The sequence below is a fragment of the Sylvia atricapilla genome, chromosome 5, assembly GCF_009819655.1.
Source record: "Sylvia atricapilla isolate bSylAtr1 chromosome 5, bSylAtr1.pri, whole genome shotgun sequence".
NCBI classification, from domain to species: Eukaryota; Metazoa; Chordata; class Aves; order Passeriformes; family Sylviidae; genus Sylvia; species Sylvia atricapilla.
This window is the reverse complement of record NC_089144.1, coordinates 71,121,051-71,140,476: the sequence shown is the minus strand read 5'-3', so window position 1 is coordinate 71,140,476 and position 19,426 is coordinate 71,121,051. Positions and strand designations below refer to the sequence as shown.

At 54.6% G+C, this 19,426-nt stretch overlaps 1 protein-coding gene across 1 annotated transcript in view; it reads left to right on the top strand.

Moving 5' to 3' along the window:
- The window catches only part of B4GALNT3 (beta-1,4-N-acetyl-galactosaminyltransferase 3), a 61,499-nt gene that overhangs the window by 37,499 nt on the left and 4,574 nt on the right, over positions 1 to 19,426 (top strand). Inside the window, exons 3-19 of the mRNA XM_066320115.1 lie at positions 84 to 161; positions 6,185 to 6,280; positions 6,817 to 6,907; positions 7,732 to 7,832; positions 8,194 to 8,261; positions 8,784 to 8,862; positions 9,254 to 9,320; positions 11,023 to 11,166; positions 12,531 to 12,640; positions 13,099 to 13,199; positions 13,820 to 13,896; positions 14,328 to 15,321; positions 16,401 to 16,705; positions 17,048 to 17,201; positions 17,868 to 17,940; positions 18,374 to 18,527; positions 19,234 to 19,360. Of these exons, the coding sequence (XP_066176212.1) occupies positions 84 to 161; positions 6,185 to 6,280; positions 6,817 to 6,907; positions 7,732 to 7,832; positions 8,194 to 8,261; positions 8,784 to 8,862; positions 9,254 to 9,320; positions 11,023 to 11,166; positions 12,531 to 12,640; positions 13,099 to 13,199; positions 13,820 to 13,896; positions 14,328 to 15,321; positions 16,401 to 16,705; positions 17,048 to 17,201; positions 17,868 to 17,940; positions 18,374 to 18,527; positions 19,234 to 19,360 (2,819 nt within the window). The remainder of the gene's footprint in view (positions 1 to 83; positions 162 to 6,184; positions 6,281 to 6,816; positions 6,908 to 7,731; positions 7,833 to 8,193; positions 8,262 to 8,783; positions 8,863 to 9,253; positions 9,321 to 11,022; positions 11,167 to 12,530; positions 12,641 to 13,098; positions 13,200 to 13,819; positions 13,897 to 14,327; positions 15,322 to 16,400; positions 16,706 to 17,047; positions 17,202 to 17,867; positions 17,941 to 18,373; positions 18,528 to 19,233; positions 19,361 to 19,426) is intronic.

Here is a 19,426-nt window from a genome sequence, read left to right as displayed (position 1 = left end):
AGAGCTTGTATAGAACCACCTTGTACATGTCAGTGCCTTGTCATTGATCAGGTTGTTTTGACTTTTCTCTACTTGTATTTCAGAGCCAAGAGCTGCAAACAGGTGGGAGGAATAATTCCAGTCACACAGCTGTGGACAGCCCTGTCCCGTGGATGCCAGAGGTGGGTGCCTTCCTCCATCATTTTGTGTGAGGGGGCTTATGGCTAGAGACCTGTGCAGCAAAAGTGAAAGGCAGGGATGTATGCCTGGAAATGAATTCACTTTACTAGGAGTCCACTCCCTATCACCTTCTCCCTGCTTAATGACACTTACAGAGCTGAGTAATCATCCAGAAAGACTGGAGCGTCCAGATTCCAGATAATTTGGTGTCTCCATGAGTCCTCAAGGCTCCAGGCACCCACCCACGATTCCGGGCAGCCCACTGCCTTCCCGAAAAGTGAAGTTTGTTCGGGGCTGAGGTGTGTAGGGCAAATCATTCAACAAGCAAATACATGCCTGTGGCACACAGAGGTGTCACACTGCTCTTGCTCTGGCTTTGGCCATCCAACCCCTGCGTATTGTATGTGGAGTTTTCTCCACTTCGGTGGCACTTCCATCCACAGAGACCCTCTCTGGTGACTCTTGCCGGCTGGGGCAAACACTCCCTTTGTTTCCTTCATGCCTCAATTATTCTTTCCTCCCCTGTTCCCTTATCTCATCATTCCTCTTCAGATAAGGGAGCAATGCAGCCTGCTTCTAATGAGAGGGACACCAGCCAGGGGGCATTTAGTTAATGGAGCCAGCTCACTAAATTCCTCAAAGTGATTAGAGACCTGCACAAACTAAGGAGCCCCGAGGAGAGAGCAGGCTGCTGGCCCTGCACTCCAGATCTCAGTGGTGATGGAGGCAGAGTGTGTCCATCGAGCCACAGCCAGGAGCAGTTCGGGTCCCTGCAGCCTGGCTTTCCTGGCAGCAGCCCCTCCCAGTGCCAAGGCCAGAGCAGAGCATTGATGTGCTCTGTGTCACAGCCTGGGCTCTGCAGGGCTGCTCCCAGCTCAGCCAGAGCCAGCACGGGGGGCTGCTGCTGTGCCCAGGGATGGCACTGAGCATCTGCTGTCCCCTCTCCCACGGCACTGCAGGCTCTGGTGGCATCTCCCAGCTTCCCTGAGGCCTGGCCCTGTGTCCCTGGTCCCCTCCCTAGAGATTGCCCAAAGCACATGATTCAGGCAGTGGGCAGCTGTGCTGTGCCCTGAGCCTGTAGGGATTAGAGGTGCACGCTGTGGCATGGACACTTTTCTCTTTGGCTGTATAAGGCAAAATGTCCTGCCCTTGCTGCAGCCCTGTGTGTACCCACAGGATCAACAGAGTGCCCCTGAGTGCAAACAGAGGCCAGTGGTTCACCAACACCAGCTGCAGGAGATGGAGAGGGATCCATGGACACAGACCTGCTTACTGTCCTCTTCACCACCCACTGAAATTTCTCCCAGCCTGGGGATTAAGTTTTTCTGTGACTCTGCCCAAATTAATTACCCAGGGTCTGTAATCCCATTGTGCCCTTCCCACAGCATCTCTAATAACTTAATTGCAGCCTGATTCCTGGGGTGAGTGGCACCAGGTTGCCTCACACGGGTCAGAGAGCTGGGCTTTGTTTGAATAGAGAGGCATATTCCTGACAAACATTAATAATTCACGGGGTTTCAGGGTGAGCTGGCAGCCAGCATTGCCGAAAAAGGACCGGTCTCAATTTTCCTCTCTCGGTTTCAGGATATGAGATAGGCAGCTTAAGTCTTCAGCCCTGGATAATGCGGTAGGAAAGCGTGCTCGTTGGAAATCCCCAAGTGAAGTTTTCCTCTGGCATCGGGGGGAGAGAAGGGGTCACCCTTGCTCCTGGCTCCTCAGGCTGCCTGTGCAGCTGATGGTCCCTATCCTTACTGTCACTTTCAGGCACCAGAGCAAAGTCCTGCAGCCCCCAGCACTGCCCGCTCAGCCTGGGGATGTGCGGGGTGTGTTTCATTCTTTCAGAAACGCGCCTGGCCATGGGCAGGGCAAACCTGTGCTGTGGGCTGTGAGTGTCACCGTTTGGCAGGGCTGTAGATGTGGGGAGGACTCTCGGGAAGGTGACTGCTTAGCCAGACTGTTCCTCTGCAAAGACACCTCTGCAGAAGCAGCTGCTCAGCTCTGGGAGGAGAAGGTGCTGGGGGGCACTCAGAACTCCCGTACAGCTGCACAGGTGCCGCACAAACCAAAGGGCTGTGCTGGAGCGTTGTCCTGCTACCAAACCTGCCTGAAGAGGAAGCATCCTTTCCTGAGAGGGCTGAAAGAGCAAGCTGCTGCTGCTCACTGTGTCTCTGCTGATGTCCCTTCCCTCTGCCCGTGCCCACCCAGGCAGGGGCTGTGCTGCTGACCTGTCTGCGTGGATTCCCACAGCACAGCAGAATGTGCAGCCCCTCCCGGCTGCTGGCTGCTGGATGTCGCCCAGCCGGGCAGGAGGAGGGGCTGCAGCCACCCTGAGGAGACAGAAGAGCCTTACAAGCTCAGGAGTTCCTAGCTGGCAGCACAATGTTGCCTTTCTTCCGTGGCTCAGGCCCTCTCTGTGCCCTGTTTATCATTCCCTGGGCTGCGTGCAGCTTGCAGTTGATTTGCCTCTGTGATGCCAGAGCTGCCCAGGATTAAATTAGGAAAGCCTTCTCTTCTCCGACCTGCTCCGGTTACAGGGCAGGAGGTCGTGTCCCTGCTGCTGCAGTCCTCTCAGCTTTGCTGCTTGCCCAGTTCTTCCTTCCCTGGCCTTGCTCAGCAGGAGCCCCTGGGGTGTGGTGCCACCCTCCAGAGAGTTTTGACGAGATAAGATTTGGGCTAGAAGAGCTCTGGGTTGTCTGATCCTCCCCTACGGTCAGTTCTTGCAGCAGGGCTGATAGTCTAACATTTCTCACTAGGAGGTGGAAATAGCAAAGTGTTTTACTGCTGTGCTCCGGGGCACACTCACAGCATGCTGGCAGTGCCCTTGGTGTGTGACCTGTGCCTGTTCTGGGCTGAGCTGGCGTCCTGCCCTGCGAGTTCAGCAGGGTGATAAGCAGCAGGAAGAGGTGTTGGGCCAGGGAGAAGCCTCAGGGGCAGAAGAAGCCCCCCTAAATGGAAAGGTCACATAAAAGCAGCTCCCATTGAAAGCTCAGAATCCTGACCTCTATTCCTGGTTCTGGCCAGATCAGTCTATCCAGAATTTTCAAAGCAGATGTTTCTAAGGGGAGATGGGGAGCCTGTTGTTTGCCGGATGCTCAATTTCCAGCCCTTTGCTAAACAGGGCCAGGTAGTTCCAAACTGGGAAGTCAAACACAGTAACCATGTTTTAGAATCACGTTCTAAAAACCATGTTTTAGAAAATACACTGACATTTCTGTGCCCATGAATTGGGAATGGTGGTGATGTTGCTCTATAACTGCAATCTGCAAAAGCCCCAAGCAGGAGATTCTCGCAGGATGTTGCGTGAGAGGATACTCATACAGCAAACAGAAGAATTTCTCAGCTGCCTGTAATGGGCAGCTCTGAACTGGGTTGGAAGGGCCGAGGTGATAGAGTTTCTAAACAGCTGCTACACTGGTGACTCGTGGGGGCCTAAAATGGAAGCCTAGCTCGGTTTTCAGTCCCAAAGCAGCCAGCACTTTGGGCAGCCAGCACTTATCTGTCAATAATGTTCTCTTTTTTTGCTTTAAGAGGAAACAGAAACTAAGTTAAGCTGCTGTAACTCAGGAGAAAATCCGTTGATTTAGAAAAGATTTTAAAATCGCATGCAAGGAACACTTATTATTTACCAGTTAATTATTTCTAGTAGCTGTGAGTGCAAGAAAGCAAAGTGATCTCATTAACTCCTGCTGGAATCTCCTCTCTGGAGGCTTTGAAAAGACTTTGGAGGCAGGAGCGTTGGGCTGGAAATCTCAGGAATTATCTCTTTCAGTATTGATGGTGCACCTAGTACAGTGGCATCTGCCTTATTCTATATTAGGCTGCCCTCTCCCTAATACTGCCAAACTGCAGTGAAGTGTTGTGTTGCAATGGGACTGGTCCAAGTTTTACTCTGCAAGCATTTGAGCAAGTCTAGGCAGTCGTTTGGGATTTGCCTGATAAATATCTGGTTTTGCATTTGGGCTGCCCCGTGTCAAAGCCAGCCCAGCTCCACTGCAATCCCCAGCTTTGAGATCATCCCCTGGGTCTGTCGTTGGCAGGAGTGGACTGCAGTGCCAGCCTGTCCACAGTGTGGGAGAGTTGTGCTACTTTCAGCAGAGCTCTGAGCCTGCTGTCTGCAGTGTGCAAGCAAGTCTCGAAGGGGGAAAAAAAAAATCAAAAATCACCAAAACAAACCAGCATCATTTGTGGATAGCAGCAGACTTGGACAGGATTCAGCTTCTGGCAGTGATTCTCTGTGGGAGCCCAGCCTGTTCTGCTCTCTTCTTGTGCTCTCTTCATGTTCCACAAGAAACAGCAGTTGTCATGATTTGATTTGGCTGAGAAAAGCAGTGTAGGACCCTTGGGTGTGAACCTGGATATGGCCAAGGGGCACAGAACTGCACAGCAATTAAATTGCAATTCAGTGTTTGTCACGCTTGCAGTGATTTATTTGTATCACAAGTTCCTGCAGAGTCCCAGGTTTCTTTTGGCTGCATCCATTGCCCTGAGCCCTGTGTCTGTCTCCACTCTGATTTTGTGCATTGCTCTGAGCAATTACATCCTCTTTGTCTCGCTGCTTTTCCTCTTGTCCGGTGGGCAGAATGCAGGCTGAGGGATGTCAGCAGAGGAGGGAAGAGGAGGAGATGTGAGTGGGGGCATCATGGGCTTGCAGACATCCATCAAGCCCCGGCAGTGGGGACACCAGAGAGGGAGGGCTGACAGGAGACCACTGCAGAGCAGCAGTGGCTGTGAATGTGCTTTGCCTGGCACACAGAAATGGTTCTCACGTGCATGACTAAAGTCCACAGCTCGCAAGGAGCTTTGCTGGTGCAGAGCCAAATCTGCTTTACGGCCTTCCTTCAAGCCACAGTTTATTTCCAAACACACCCCCAGCCCACCATCCTGGGGACAATAACTCACTGAAGAAGTTTCTCTGGCAGCAGTGCACGGAGGGGTTGGACCTTCCTGCACTGAGCTGCTTCGGGCCTGCTAGAGTCTCCCCAGCAAAAAGTAGGAATTTGCTGCCATCTGTAGACATTTGGGTGCTGTTCAGGCTGTTTCCCCAGCCCTTATATAGGCAAGACAGCCGCAGCAAAACCTCCCCGGTCCCAAGGCAACCTATTCCTTTCTTCAGCCTTTTGCCATCTAAGGTAGCTTGTACTGTCTCCATTTATTCTTCACTGTTGGGTGCCTGTCCTGCGAGGAGGGGTTCGGCATCAGCTCCTCTGGTGGCAGGCAGAAAGCTCGGACTTTGCTGGGGGACAGGCAGTGATTCCTTTCTGCATGGCTGTGACAAGAATAAAGTCTGTCCTTTGGGGAGTGTGTTGCTGAAGTCCCAGAGGGGCCAGCAAGCTTTTCCCAGCCCAGCTGTGCTCCAGATCTCAGCTGGACACTGCCAGCCTCTCCTGCCAGGGCTGGCTGCATCGCAGGGAGCTGGACTCACACTGCACCGTGCTGGCTGGCTAGAACCCCCTTTCCCTCGGTGTTTCTGTGTCTCTGCAGACACGCAGAGGCCACTGACCTGCCTGTGCGGCTGCTCCCTGCCCTGCTGAGGTCCATCAGCTTCACCTCTAAGACGTGCTTTGAGAAGGTGATCTGCCATCTCCCCCCCGCAGGGTGTCCCCTCTTCCTCAGGTCAGGAAAACAGCTCTGAGATGGTGAGGGAGCCCAAAACACCTTATTGAGGAATGTAAGATGTTACATCGTGGGGAGCTGTTGCCAGCCTGCAGTGTTTCTGCACCGTGGCCTCAGCATGGCCCTCTGCTCAAACACCTCCCCGATGGAGCAAACCCCAGCCACGGAACTGAGATGTCCCCGGCATGAGCACGTTTCCCTGGCACCATTCCGTCCTGTGTGCCAACCCCACACCTTCAGCAGATGAGCAGCAGTGCTCTGGACCCACGTCTCCTGCAAACCAGTCCAGCAGGGCAGAGGGATCTTCCTTCTCTGTCCCAGGGCTCCAGTAGCAGGGCCATGGGCAGGGCTGTCAGAGCAGGGACACGGGCATGGCTGCAGCACTTCATGGTGCCCCACTTCTGCCTTCTAGTTCCAGGGCCGGGCCAACCTGCACGTGTTTGAGGACTGGTGTGGCAGCTCCATCGAGCAGCTCAGGAGAAACCTCCACTTCCCCCTCTTCCCTCACGTGAGTAGGACCATGACATCCACTGTCCTGCCCTTCTCAGCTCAGCTCCCGGGGGATCACCCCTCCCGCCTTCACAACCTGTCCCTGCCTCCCTCTGTCTGCCCTTTGTTAAAATCCACCACGCCCCTCTCAACCACCCTGTCTGTGCTCCTGCTGAGGGAGCGGGAGGCTTTCACAAGAGTTCAAGGGTGGCAGCACAGGGGAGGGTCATTTCACACATGCTGTCCTGCCAGGGCTCAGACACAGGCTGAAGGAGCCCTGTATTTGGTGCTCTCCTTCCGAGTGGCTGGGAAATGCCATGTCCTGTCCCCACCATCTCAATGGCATCCCCCATGCAGCTTTGCCCTGCTCAGCAGCACCTGCTCCACCCCATTTCTTACTTGGTTTGCTCTTTTCCTCTGCCTCCATCACATCCCATACCCCATCCTCCTCTCAGAGAAAACCCTCTGCCCACCTGTCCCAGGGGTTTTGATTCTCCCCTTGTGCCTGTCACATCAAAAATTATTTTTATGAATTTTTTTCTTCTTGCACCTCAGACAAGAACTACGCTGAAGAAGTTGGCCGTGTCCCCAAAATGGACCAACTACGGTCTCCGGATATTTGGTTACCTGCACCCTTTCACTGATGGTGAGGGTTCTGAACGCCTTCACTCGTGTCTCTTGTCACCTCCCCTGCTGGTGCCCGCACCCTGGCAAGCCCAAAGCAGGTCCCTCCCGTGGCTGCTCGTGGTCTTGGCGTGCCTGGAAACGCATCCGCCGCGGTGGGGAAAGGGAAAGCACAGGGGAAGAAGATGGGAAGTGCTGTGTAAATAACTGTGCTGTTGTCAGTGCTCAGCCCCACGGCGTGCCTGGAGGCACAAACAGTCCTTGAGCTTTGCCTCCCTCCCTTCGCAGCCAGGGCTGCCCATGACATCAGTGATGTCCCTTCTGTCCCTGGGTGCACGAGGCCATGTGACAGCAGCTGACATCTGTGTTCCCCAGCTGCATGCCTGTGCCCTGAGCAGCCTGCTGGCACTCCCCTCTGTCACAGGCCCTGGCCTGCAGCTGCCACCCCCTGACCCGGACAGAGTGAGCCTCAACACCTCTGTCCCCCTCTGGGGCTCCACGGGCACATTCCTCCATCCAAACACAGCATCTCACACAAAATTCTGCTCTGGAAGCAGAAGGGATGTCAGGGGAGGCTTTGCATTCCAGGGGAGGCTTTGCTTCTTAGCATTGCAGGTTAGATGTCAGGTGAGGCCAAGGCAGGAGGGACAGTGAACCAGTGACTTCTGCAAAGTTTGTTCTCAGTCACGGCAGAGTTAACAGAGTTCAGAGGGGTTCAAAGGTGAGAAGGCGATAATATCAAAAGGGAAGGATGGTCTCACCGGGAAAAGGGGCAAAGGCAGCATTTTAGAGGAGCAGGATCTGATCTGTATACAAGCCCTACTCACTCCCTCCGTCTCTCAACAGGGGAGTTTCAGTTTGCCATTGCTGCGGATGACAATGCTGAGTTCTGGCTGAGCACAGATGAAAAGCCCTCCGGTGTCCAGCTGCTGGCCAGTGTAGGCAAGGTACAGTGCATGCTGCATAGCTTCTCCCATCGAGGCTTTTAGGTGCCTGTAGATACTGAGACCTTCCTGACTTATTGCTGCCTTGGACTAGCCAGGTCTCTTTCCCTGCCCAGCTCCAGACAACATGATGCCAGATGGGGTATGGCATGTGATACTTAAGCCAGTTACCTCTTGGTATTGCTATTGGGAGGCCCTTGTTCACAATTAAGGGACCTAGATCTGTCCACAGTGGTGGATTTCACAGATGACTTACCAGGGAGGAATTGGAGGGAAGAGGGAGTTCAATTTTCCGTTTTTATCATTGTCAGTGCAGTAACAAGGGAAGAAACTCACCTTAACTAGAGCCATCTTCTCTTCACAGACAGGGAAGGAGTGGACGGCGCCAGGAGAGTTTGGGAAATTTCACAGCCAGAAGTCAAACGTGGTGAGGTGAGTGAGCAAAGTCCCTCAGTCCCAGCCAGCTCTGCACATGACCAGGAAATCACAAGGACAAGGGAAAAGCACTCAGGCTTGTCCCGAAGAGTTTAGCAATACGAAGAAAGGGATTACTCCGGGGTATTGCCAAAGCTTTGCCGATTTACTGAGGGAATGCAACACTGAATTTTTTTTAGCCTGGAACAGTCAGCCCCCAGCACATCCAGGCTCCCCTGTATGAACTATATCCCAAGCTTCCTGCCCTGGAACTGGCAGGTTTCCCAGGGGCCAAAACCCAGCAGGGAACACTGAGAGGGAGTTATTGGGAATTAACTGAGAAGGGTCTGCAGTCCTCCAGGTGTACAAGTGAAGCCACCTATCTCACTGTCAAGATCTGGATTTTCTTGGCAGGGCTAACTCTGCCTACCCTGAGAATTAGGTTGTTTCATGGGTGGTGTTGCTCTCCACTCATTGTCTGCTGACAAGCCAAGAAATGTTCTTTAATGCTGCTGGTGACAGACACCTTGTTCTTCACAGGTTGTCAGCAGCAGGCAGGTACTACTTTGAGGTGCTGCACAAGCAGGATGACACAGGAACAGACCATGTGGAAGTAGCAGTGAGTCTGTGGAAATGGTGGTCCCGTATATGTGTCCCCAGAGAGCTCGAGAATGATGTTTGTAACCATTTCCCTCCTTTCCCTGGCCTCAGCTCCTCAGTGCATGCGATGCAGCTTAATCCCTTCCAGAGCCCTTACCTACTTCTGTGTGGGATAGCCCTGGCCATGTGTCAGGACCCCTTCCTCTGCTTACTTAGGATAGATCTGCCTTCTCTGGGGTCTGCTGCAGCTTTTTGGCCTTTCCTGGATTGGATGTGTGCTGGGGGATCTCAGCTCATTCCCAGACTTTTGCTGCTGGGTAAATTCAGTCCTAGTAGGAGTAGTGTGCTCCTTTTATTGAGGCTTTGTTAACTCCATGGGTTCTTCATTTCAATGTGTTTCTCTGTTCCAGTGGAGACTGAATGACCCAGAAGTCAAGTTCAAAGTCATTGACTCCCCATATCTCTCCCTTTTCGCTAGTAAGTGTCTTCATCACAAGTTTTCCCAAGCACCTCCCCATTCTTCCTAAATGTATTGGCATCCAGTGTTTCACCATGAATCATTGTCTAGCCAGGCAAATACCGGGCATACACATCATTGGGACAAAAAGGTGGAGGCAGTTCTGGAGAAAGGCTTCTGGACAAGGCTGTGACTCATTGTTAAACGCAGGAGAAGTGGAAGCAAGATCAGGACGTTATTTCAGGGAGGTCTAGAGGTAGAGAGGGGAGTCTGCAAAGATGAGAAGTGTTGTAGATGGAGTAACACAGGATGGAGTTTGCCTGCTGGGAGCCAGGGGGAACGTGAGTCCCAAGGCATGGGAGCTGTGGGGGTGTGCTGGGCACAGCCAGCGACAAGGGGCTGCTGTAGCACTTCAGGAGATGTCACTCACTCTCGTCCTGAACACAACAAGACGCACTGGCAGTGCTGAGGGATGCTGTTTTCCTCTGTACCAGCCTCAAGTCTCTTTGAGTTGTTGCTGGATTGCTGCAAACACATCAGTCCAGTCCCTCCTGTTTTGTAAACTCTTCTTAGCACATCAAGTGATGGTGTTAGCAGTTAAGAAGCTCTTTCGTCCTGTTTACCTTTACCCAGCGTAGTCACTATCACTTTCCTCTGCCAGCGTTCCCCCTTTCTATATCTACTGCTGTTGCCTTCCAACATTTCTGGCCTTTTTTCCATACCAGCCCTTTTGTGCATGGAAGACTCCAATATGTAATCAAGAGATCTCTTTGCTGTGTCTGGGATCACAACCTGCTGCTGTATTTTCTGAAACCTCCCATCTGGCTAGGGTTGGGCTTTCCATTCCATCTTCCATCTTCATCTTTTTACCTTCTGCTCTTTTCTTCTTACTAATTACTTGTAGAATAGAAGAGTGACATTCCAGAAGATCCTTCCACAATTAGGTGTACTGCTGCAGTCTGATTTTTATCTGTTGCCTTCTGCCCATAGTTTTTCCCTGTAGTTTTTCATATTAGCCTTTGGCTGTATCACGTGACATCCCATTCTTTCTGGGGTCCCAGGTAGTTCAGTACCCAAAAGTTGCACACCAGTGCCCTTGGCAGGATATTGCTTTTCCCTCATGGATATTTATTCAATTCCCCTCATTTTGGAGTAAGATCCATGGAGACACAAAGTCCTGTGACGGCAGCACCCAAGGAAAAATGTAACCAATACCCAGTCTTGAGTTGGAGCTTCCTGTTGTTCTTGGCTTACTGTGGAGCTTCATTCCCTTTCTGGGGTAACATCCTCCTCAGCCACTGAAGGTCCTTCCGCAAGGTCCTGATCCTTTTCCAGCACAGGGAAAAGCTTTGCTCCTCAGGGTTCTCCTCCCATTCATCTCTCTTTATCTCCTTTGAAAAGAAACTCATAATGAATAATTCAGAGGTGTGCCGCAGTTCCTGCCGGCATGGGGCCTGTTCAGCACACAGTGCTGATGTGTCCAAGGCAGGAGGTCATTTTCCTCCTCTGCTCGTCCCTGGGTGTGTGTGCTTTCAGTGAAAGCCGCGTTCCCACCCCACAGCTTCTGCATCTCCGGCTGCCTGGGTCAGAGCCTTTGCCAGAGACAGCATTAGCGCCAGGGACGCAGTGCTGTTTGGAAAGGGCTGGCACTGCAGGGAGGTGCTTTTTGGGACCAGGAACAAACGATCCCGTGCCTCTGGCTGTGCTCTCCCTGGTTTGCAGACGAGACGCTGCTGAAGATGGATGAGGTCGGGCACATCCCGCTGACGCCGGCCAGCGGCAGGGGCCGCGCTGCTGGCGGGGCTGGCAGCAGGGCACACCCAGCTGATATGCTCAAGCCGGACCCCCGGGACACTCTCTATGAAGGTAAGACCTGCAAAGCAGCTGAGGAGGTAACTGCAGCTGGGAAGGATTGTCCTCCTGCGCTGCTGTTACCCAGGCCATGCCTTTTTAGCCCTGAGAATAGAGAGAGCGGGGCAGCTACAGTATCAGTCACTGTAGGAGACAAAGCACACACTAAAGCCAGCTCCTCGCTCTTGGTATCAAGCTCAGACAGCATCCCAGAGCATATTTTTGTGTAAGCATCTGAAAGGAATGTCAGGCGCTGAGCTGTGCAGGACGGCTGGCCCAGCCTGTGTCCTGTTTGCCGTGGCTGAGTGGCCCCAGGGCAGGAGCAGGGCAGGAGCAGGGCAGTGTGCCGCAGCAGGGCAGGAGCAGGGCAGGAGCAGGGCAGTGTGCCGCAGCAGGGCAGGAGCAGGGCAGGAGCAGGGCAGGAGCAGGGCAGGAGCAGGGCAGTGTGCCGCAGCAGGGCAGGAGCAGGCAGGAGCAGGAGCAGGGCAGTGTGCCGCAGCAGGGCAGGAGCAGGGCAGTGTGCCGCAGCAGGAGCAGGCAGGAGCAGGAGCAGGCAGGAGCAGGGCAGTGTGCCGGAGCAGGGCAGTGTGCCGCAGCAGGAGCAGGAGCAGGGCAGGAGCAGGGCAGGAGCAGGGCAGGAGCAGGGCAGTGTGCCGGAGCAGGGCAGGAGCAGGGCAGGAGCAGGGCAGTGTGCCGCAGCAGGGCAGGAGCAGGGCAGGAGCAGGGCAGGAGCAGGGCAGTGTGCCGCAGCAGGGCAGGAGCAGGGCAGGAGCAGGGCAGGAGCAGGGCAGGAGCAGGGCAGGAGCAGGGCAGTGTGCCGCAGCAGGGCAGGAGCAGGGCAGGAGCAGGGCAGTGTGCCGCAGCAGGGCAGGAGCAGGGCAGGAGCAGGGCAGGAGCAGGGCAGGAGCAGGAGCAGGGCAGTGTGCCGCAGCAGGGCAGGAGCAGGGCAGTGTGCCGGAGCAGGGCAGGAGCAGGAGCAGGGCAGTGTGCCGGAGCAGGGCAGGAGCAGGGCAGTGTGCCGCAGCAGGAGCAGGGCAGGAGCAGGGCAGTGTGCCGCAGCAGGGCAGGAGCAGGGCAGGAGCAGGGCAGGAGCAGGAGCAGGGCAGTGTGCCGCAGCAGGGCAGGAGCAGGACAGGCAGTGTGCCGCAGCAGGGCAGGAGCAGGGCAGTGTGCCGGAGCAGGGCAGGAGCAGGAGCAGGGCAGTGTGCCGGAGCAGGGCAGGAGCAGGGCAGTGTGCCGCAGCAGGAGCAGGGCAGGAGCAGGAGCAGGGCAGTGTGCCGGAGCAGGGCAGGAGCAGGAGCAGGGCAGTGTGCCGGAGCAGGGCAGGAGCAGGGCAGTGTGCCGGAGCAGGACCATCCCGCAGTGTGTTCCGCCCGCAGTGCCGCTGCTGAGCCGCTCCCGCCTGCGCCGGGCGCTGCCCGAGTGTCCCTACAGGCCCAGCTACCTGGTGGACGGATTTCCTCTGCAGCGCTACCAGGGACTGCAGTTCGTGAGTGGCCTTTCCTCTCGGGGCTCGCCCAGGGGTACGCGGGCGGGGGGAAGAGGGAGTTGGGGTCTGAACTTGCCTTTGCAGGGAGCCTCGCAGTGGCCCAGGGTTTCGTTCCCCGGGGCTTGCGGTATGTGTGGGTTATTAAAGCCACAGACATCTCTTCTGGAGGGGCTGGCCCCCTCTCTCCCGGTTAGTTCTCACTCTGCTGTAGCACTTCAGCTCACAGTGAGAGAGGCGGACAGATGCTGAGGGAGAGGGTGAAAGGCACATGGATACGTGTATCCTAGCATGCTTCCTTCTGTCTTCCACTCCCACAGCCTGGTACTGCGGAGGCAAAGAGTGAGCAGCTCCTGCTCCCCCTGAAAAGGGCTGGTTACCCTGCAGCTGTGTCTGGGTCACCTTGGACTGCTGTCTGGCATTTATGAGGGGTTCACTTCGTCTTTCTCCCTGCTTCACAGGTTCATTTATCCTTTGTTTACCCAAACGACTACAGCCGCCTGAGCCACATGGAGAAAGACAACAAATGCTTCTACCAGGAAAACCCTTATTATTTGGAAAGGTAGGATGCTGTAAATCTGGGTTTACTAGCAGGGTGGGGAGGAGCTTGAAGGCTGGAGTTGGTGTGGAATTTCATGCTCACTCCTGTAGGACTCGCTTAATTCTTAAAGATCCCCTAAGTCTTGCAAAACATGAAAGCATTTATAGTTTCTTTTGATAACTTAAGTGAAAATATGTTTAGGTCTCAAGGGCAAACTATCAGTGCTTTTCCTGCACTGTTAACCCAGTAGCTGGGTTAGAGCACGTTTGTTCCTTTACATCAGGGAGTGTATTCCCAGCAACCTTGGCCTGCCAGTAGCTGGAGCCTCCTGATAGCTGTCACGGTGAAAGCAAAGGAGGCTCGCCACCAGGCCTCTCCCTGGGGGAAGAAATGCACGTCACTCATCCTCACTGGTGCCCAGATCCCAGCGGTGGCCCCACAAGGGAGCTGCTACTTGCATGCTCCCTACTGCAACAAGACACCCTGTGCAAGGACTCCCAGCCATTCAGGAGGACTAAGGAGGGTCACTTTCCCAATGAGATAGCTGATTATGGCCTCCCTGTGCTCAGGATCTTCTTCCTTCTTCCAGGAAAGGGCAAAGTAGCTTTCATCTAACTTGTGTTTCGCTCTTCTCTCTGCAGATTTGGATTTTACAAGTACATGAAAATGGATCGGCCACAGAAGAGCCTGGACTCTGGAGAAAAGACAGAGCAGCCAGGTGATGTCAGAACCCAGAAGATCCTTTTATCTGTCACTGTTGTGCGTGGCCTTGCAGCACCAGCTGAAAGAAGCTGTTGACTTTCCATACCAAGGAAGTCTCAGCCTTTCCCTGCCAGATTGCTGTGATTTTGCTGCCACTTTGCTCCCCTTAAGGGCGGGTTGGGAGCTCACCAAAGAGTGGGTGACCCGTGCCCTGCAGAGCTGTGGGCAGTCCCACAGCCAAGGGCAGAGGCAGACAGCCGCACAGCCCCTGGCAGTGGTGATGGTGAGGAGGCAGCAAGAGCACGGGAGAGCATCCCTGTCCCTCTGAGCAGGAGAGACAGCACCGAGAGGAGGGAGGAGGCTGCTCCCCTGCCTGGGGGTGCCTGGCCAGGGCAGGGAGGGCAGTGGGAGGTGTGCCAGATGTGTGACTGATTCATCCCGCAGGAGGCTCCCAGGAGGGGAACCCGGATGAGCTGCAGTACGAGGAGCAGGATGTGGAGAGCACCAGTGTCCCCGAGCAGGCCGGCCCAGGGAGGGCAGGGCAGGCTCCCAGCAGCTTGTGGGGCAGTGACAATGTTCACCACGAGGACTGGAACTCCCTGCAGGAGCGCCGCCGGCTCCTCTCCGTGCTGGAGGACGGTGCAGGAGAGGAGACGTGGAGCAGGAGGACCAAAAGGGCTGGTGACAGATCAGCCCTGCTGGCCTTCAACAACCAAAGCCTCGGCCTGACTGGCCTAGAGGGAAGCCCAGTAACGACGAGACCTCGTTTGAAAGCTGGAGTCAAAGACAATTCCAGGACCCCCCTGCAGCAGCATGCCAGGGCCAGCCAGGGGCGTGTGCCTGTCAGAGGGGCAAACCCTCCTCCTGGGACTGTATCTCAGGGGCAGCAGTCTCTTGGCCACCCCAGGAACTCAGGGGTCACCATTCCCGAGGGGCTGGGACCTCGAGGAGACCCGGGCAGCAGGAGGGACGGGCTGCAGGCAGCAGGCACCTTGCCAGCTGGGAAGGGGGGCCCGGTGTCTGGGCAAGCTGGGCACCACGCAGTGAGCGCTGCCAGCCCCAGGCAGCAGCCACAGGGGCTGGGCCAGGGGCAGCCCCACAGTGCTGAGCAGCAGGAGGCCAAAACTGGGCACCAGGTGGGTGCAGGAGAGGCACAGGGGACATCTCCTGGGAAGGGTAAGTCTGAAGGAGCAGCAGAAGAGGAAGAGGTGGATGGGGAGCCAGAGGAAGAAGATGAGGAGGACTTTGATTACGTGCCGGTGTTTGACCAGGCGGTCAACTGGGAGCAGACCTTCAGCGTGAGCAACCTGGACTTCCACATGCTGCGCACAGACTGGATTGACCTGAAATGCAACACCTCGGGAAACTTGCTGCTGAGAGAAAGTGAGGCCCTGGAAGTTACACGTGTCTTCCTGAGGAAGCTCAACCAGAGGACTAAAGGGTAAGACACAGTGAGACAACCAAGGGGCTCTGTCCCAGAGCTGGTTTGCCATGCTGCACAGGGAATACCTGCTATGTGAGTAACTGGTGAGAATCAGAGGATGAACTAAACACAGCAAATAAGATTTCAGGCAAGGAGTCTGTGTAAAACACTGAACTTTAAGCACACTTCTTTGCCTGAGAAATCGTACCAGGTTTTTCTGGTACTATTTTGTCACATGGTCTTGGTATGGTTCCTTCTCAAGACTTACCTTCCCTTGTGGCAAACAGACACACTTCCTCTAGCCTCCATAAGCTAAACAAACCAACTCCTGACCTTTCTGCTGCGCTGGCCTTAATTTTTATAATTATTTTACCAGTCTCTTTCCATGCAGGTTTCAGTTGGTGTTAATCTTCCTATACACAAGTAACCAGTATCCTGGATATTTTATGGAATGGGTTTTATTGGCTTCTAATCCCTGCTGGAAGTGGGCCTAATGCTACGTATTAAGATCACATTTGCTTTTTCAGGGTCACATCAATCACAGCCAGGTGTAACTGATCTGTACGCACAAGATTTTCTCAGTATTTGTAACTCACAAGCATCTATTTTATACATGAAAACTCAGACAGAAAACTCTTTCTATAGATAGAAACAATTGTTATGATCCTAAAGGGCACGGCCTGGCATTTCATCGAGGTTGGCCATTCTAAATGTACAGCTCCTGCCAGTTTTTAGTGTACGATTGCTCAGTGCCACTCCATATTCTTGTTTGATAAGGTGTCAGTTTCAGTAGACCTAACACGCTCCTCGTGCCAAGATCCTTGTAGGCGGTGTTGAATACACTCGTTATTACCATTCCTACACAATCATTCCGACACATTTGTTATTCTCCGTGTCACCTTTATTTCGTTTCTCTCGCCAAGTATTTTCTCTTGGCCGGATCCCTGGTCTAACCGCACGTGGGTACACGAGGGGCAGGTGCTCGGCATTCCCGTGGGAGCTGTGCAGCAGCGCGGGTCTGTGCGGGTCTGTGCGGGTCTGTGCGGGCAGCAGGAGGGAGGTGCCCGGGCTGTGCCCACCGCGCCGTGTCCCCGCAGGCGCTTCCAGCTGCAGCGCATCGTGAACGTGGAGAAGCGGCAGGACCGCGTCCGGGGCAGCCGCTACCTGCTGGAGCTGGAGCTGCTGGAGCTGCTGGGGCCGGCCCGGCGCCGCCTGCGCCTCTCCGAGTTCGTGTTCGCCCGGGGCTGGCCCGGCAGCGGCCGCCGGGACGACGAGAGCAGGATGAGGAGCCTGGCCTGGGGCCGCCGGCGGCACCTGATGGCCGCGGCCGGAGAGCCCGAGCTGTGCTGGCCGCAGGGCTTCTCCTGGAACCACCGCGCCGTGGTGCACTTCGTGGTGCCAGGTGAGGGGCCCTGCCGCCCACCGCCGGGCTTCCCGTGGGCCGGTCCTGTTCCGTGGGTCTGAGCCGGGCCCAGACATCTTACCTGGGTCACTCCCAGTTCCTGTCCTCTCCGGGTTAAATACCCTCAGAAATGTGACAGCCGTGGCTTGTGAGCTCAGAGAAAACCCCTGGCACGTGGCAGGAAAGAGCCCACACTGATCGCCTGGCTCTGTGGACCGGGTTTTCGTCATCCCCGGAAGGTTGCTGGGGTTCAGTAGAAGGCAAGAAGCCTTGCCTGTTGAGAAAAAACACCACCATTGAAATCAGTTTGCTTTGGTTCTCTCCCTGTTGCAACACAACCAGTGAAAAACCAGGCACGTTGGGTACTGCAGTTCATCTCCGACATGGAAGAGCTGTTCCGAGTCACCAAGGATCCCTACTTCAGCATCATCATCACAGACTACAGCAGTGATGACATGGATGTAGAGAAGGCTCTGAAGAGGTCTGCCTTGCACAGGTGGGAGCACTGCTTGGTCACAAAAGGCCACTCTCACATGTGTGCCTGCAAATAGCACGTCTGGCAGTCTCTGTGTGTCGGCCAGGCACAGCCCGCTGCGGCTGGAACACCGCAAACGCCATCAGCCAGGCCTTGCACATACGCGTGAACGTGTTTTTGTTGTGATGTGCATACACGTATATATGCGTGGAAAAGTGCAAAGCAATGCCTAGTGTAGTCTTCCAGCTAAATTTATTGAATTTGTCTCTATTTTCAAGATTTCAAAAGAGAGGAGAGAAAGCAAGTCTCCCACTGATGGGACGGGGGGAGAACAGAAAAGACAAGGAAGCTATGGAAGTGGGACAGAGAGCTTGCTGGAATGACCCTGCCCTGATCTGACACAGCTTTGGCTGGTCATTTCCATTGCATGCCAAGGGTTTCCAGGTCTAGTCCTGGGACAGAGCTGGGCTAGAGCTGAGAAGAGTTTTGCTAGGCTCTGTTCAGGGGCAAGACTCTCTGGGCACACAGGGAGCAGGAGCAGTGCTGGGTTTGTGCACTCCCCAAGCAAAGGTTTCCTCTGCTCCAGAGGGTACGCAGGGCAGGGCAGCTGCACAGCCCAGTGCTGGTGTGGCACTGCCTGCAGTGCCTGCTGTGCCGCTGAAGTTCCCTTTCCCCTCTGATCCCCAGGTATCAGTACCTGAAGCTGACGGGGAATTTTGAGCGTTCTGCTGGGCTGCAGGCGGGGATTGACCTCGTAACGGTGAGTCTGGGGGCCTTGGCTGGGCTGGGAAGTTTGTCGTGTGTGTCTGGTGTGGCCACTGCCTTTGGTACTGAACACACTGGTTTTCAGGGAAGAGAATAGCCTAGCAGACCAGTTCAGTGTCCTTCCAGAGTAGGGGTCTCTAGTCTCAGGAGCCTGTGTCTGTTTGATTCTTGGTCCACCTGCTGGGACTGTCAGACAGGAGGGAAACCAGCAGTAGCAGCTCTGTGATCCTGGCTCTGCCAGGTCAAGTCATGGTATTTCCCACTTACCATTGAACCAGCCACTCAGTGGACATTTTGCCAGCCCTGGGGATCTCAGTTTCTGATGCAGTAATGAGATTTTGACTCCCATATCCCTGTCTTCCTGCCCCTCAAGAAAGATTTACTGAAAGCCAACCTATTTTTTCCCCAACCGGTACTGTTGGTTCCAGGACCCACACAGCATTGTCTTCCTGTGTGACCTCCACATCCACTTCCCAGCTGGAGTCATTGATTCCATCAGGAAGCACTGCGTGGAAGGCAAGATGGCCTTTGCCCCCATGGTCATGAGGCTGCACTGCGGGATGTCCCCACAGTGGCCTGATGGTAAGAGGGCTCGGATTTGGGAAATGGGGAAAGAGGGAAGGGCCTGCCTCCTCTGCATTTGTTCCTCTGATGCTGTCAAGGGCTGGAGCTTGAGGCACTTCCAGGTCCCCAGGGTGAGTGTGTGTTTGACATAGGATGGGGTTGAACAGCATCAGGTACCTGGAATTTGAGATCAAAAAGCTAGCGGAGCCCTCTATCTGATATTTCTCCTAGTTGTCTCCTAGGGCTCTTTATGGATTTAAGGACCTTGGAAAAGCCATCCTTTATTTCTGTCTGTCCATCTCTCTGCTTAGGGGGCACAGCCTGTCCTGAGGAGAGCTAGTAGGCCAGGGGTGAAGGAAACCAAGCCAAGCTGGAGGGAGAAAATCAGTACAGCATAGTATTTCCTTTAGACAGAGGGAGCCATCCTGAGCCATCCAGGCACAGAAACAACCCTGGGAAGCTGGGACAGTGCAGGAATTGTGTTGCCAGACAGGAGATGTGAGAGGCTCTGCTAGCAAGTTGATGGAACAGACCATGCTGTCTGTCCACAAGCCTTTCTCATTCCCAGAGCTGGCTGGCATGGTTGGCTCTGCCTTGGTGCTGAGTTTATTCTCTGGTGTCAACAGTTGCTAAAAGTAGCTTGAGTCTCACTCCAGCAGCTCTGCTGGAGCCATCGATGGTTCAAAGCCCCAAGAAAGCTGTGCCTCTTTTGTGCTCTCCTCAGGCTACTGGGAGGTGAATGGGTTTGGTCTCCTGGGCATATACAAGTCTGACCTGGACAAAATTGGAGGCATGAACACAAAAGAGTTTCGGGACCGCTGGGGAGGAGAGGACTGGGAACTCCTGGACAGGTAGGAATCCATTGTCAGTTGTTCAGCTGCTCAGGAGGGGAAGCACATCAGATCCTGGAGAACCAA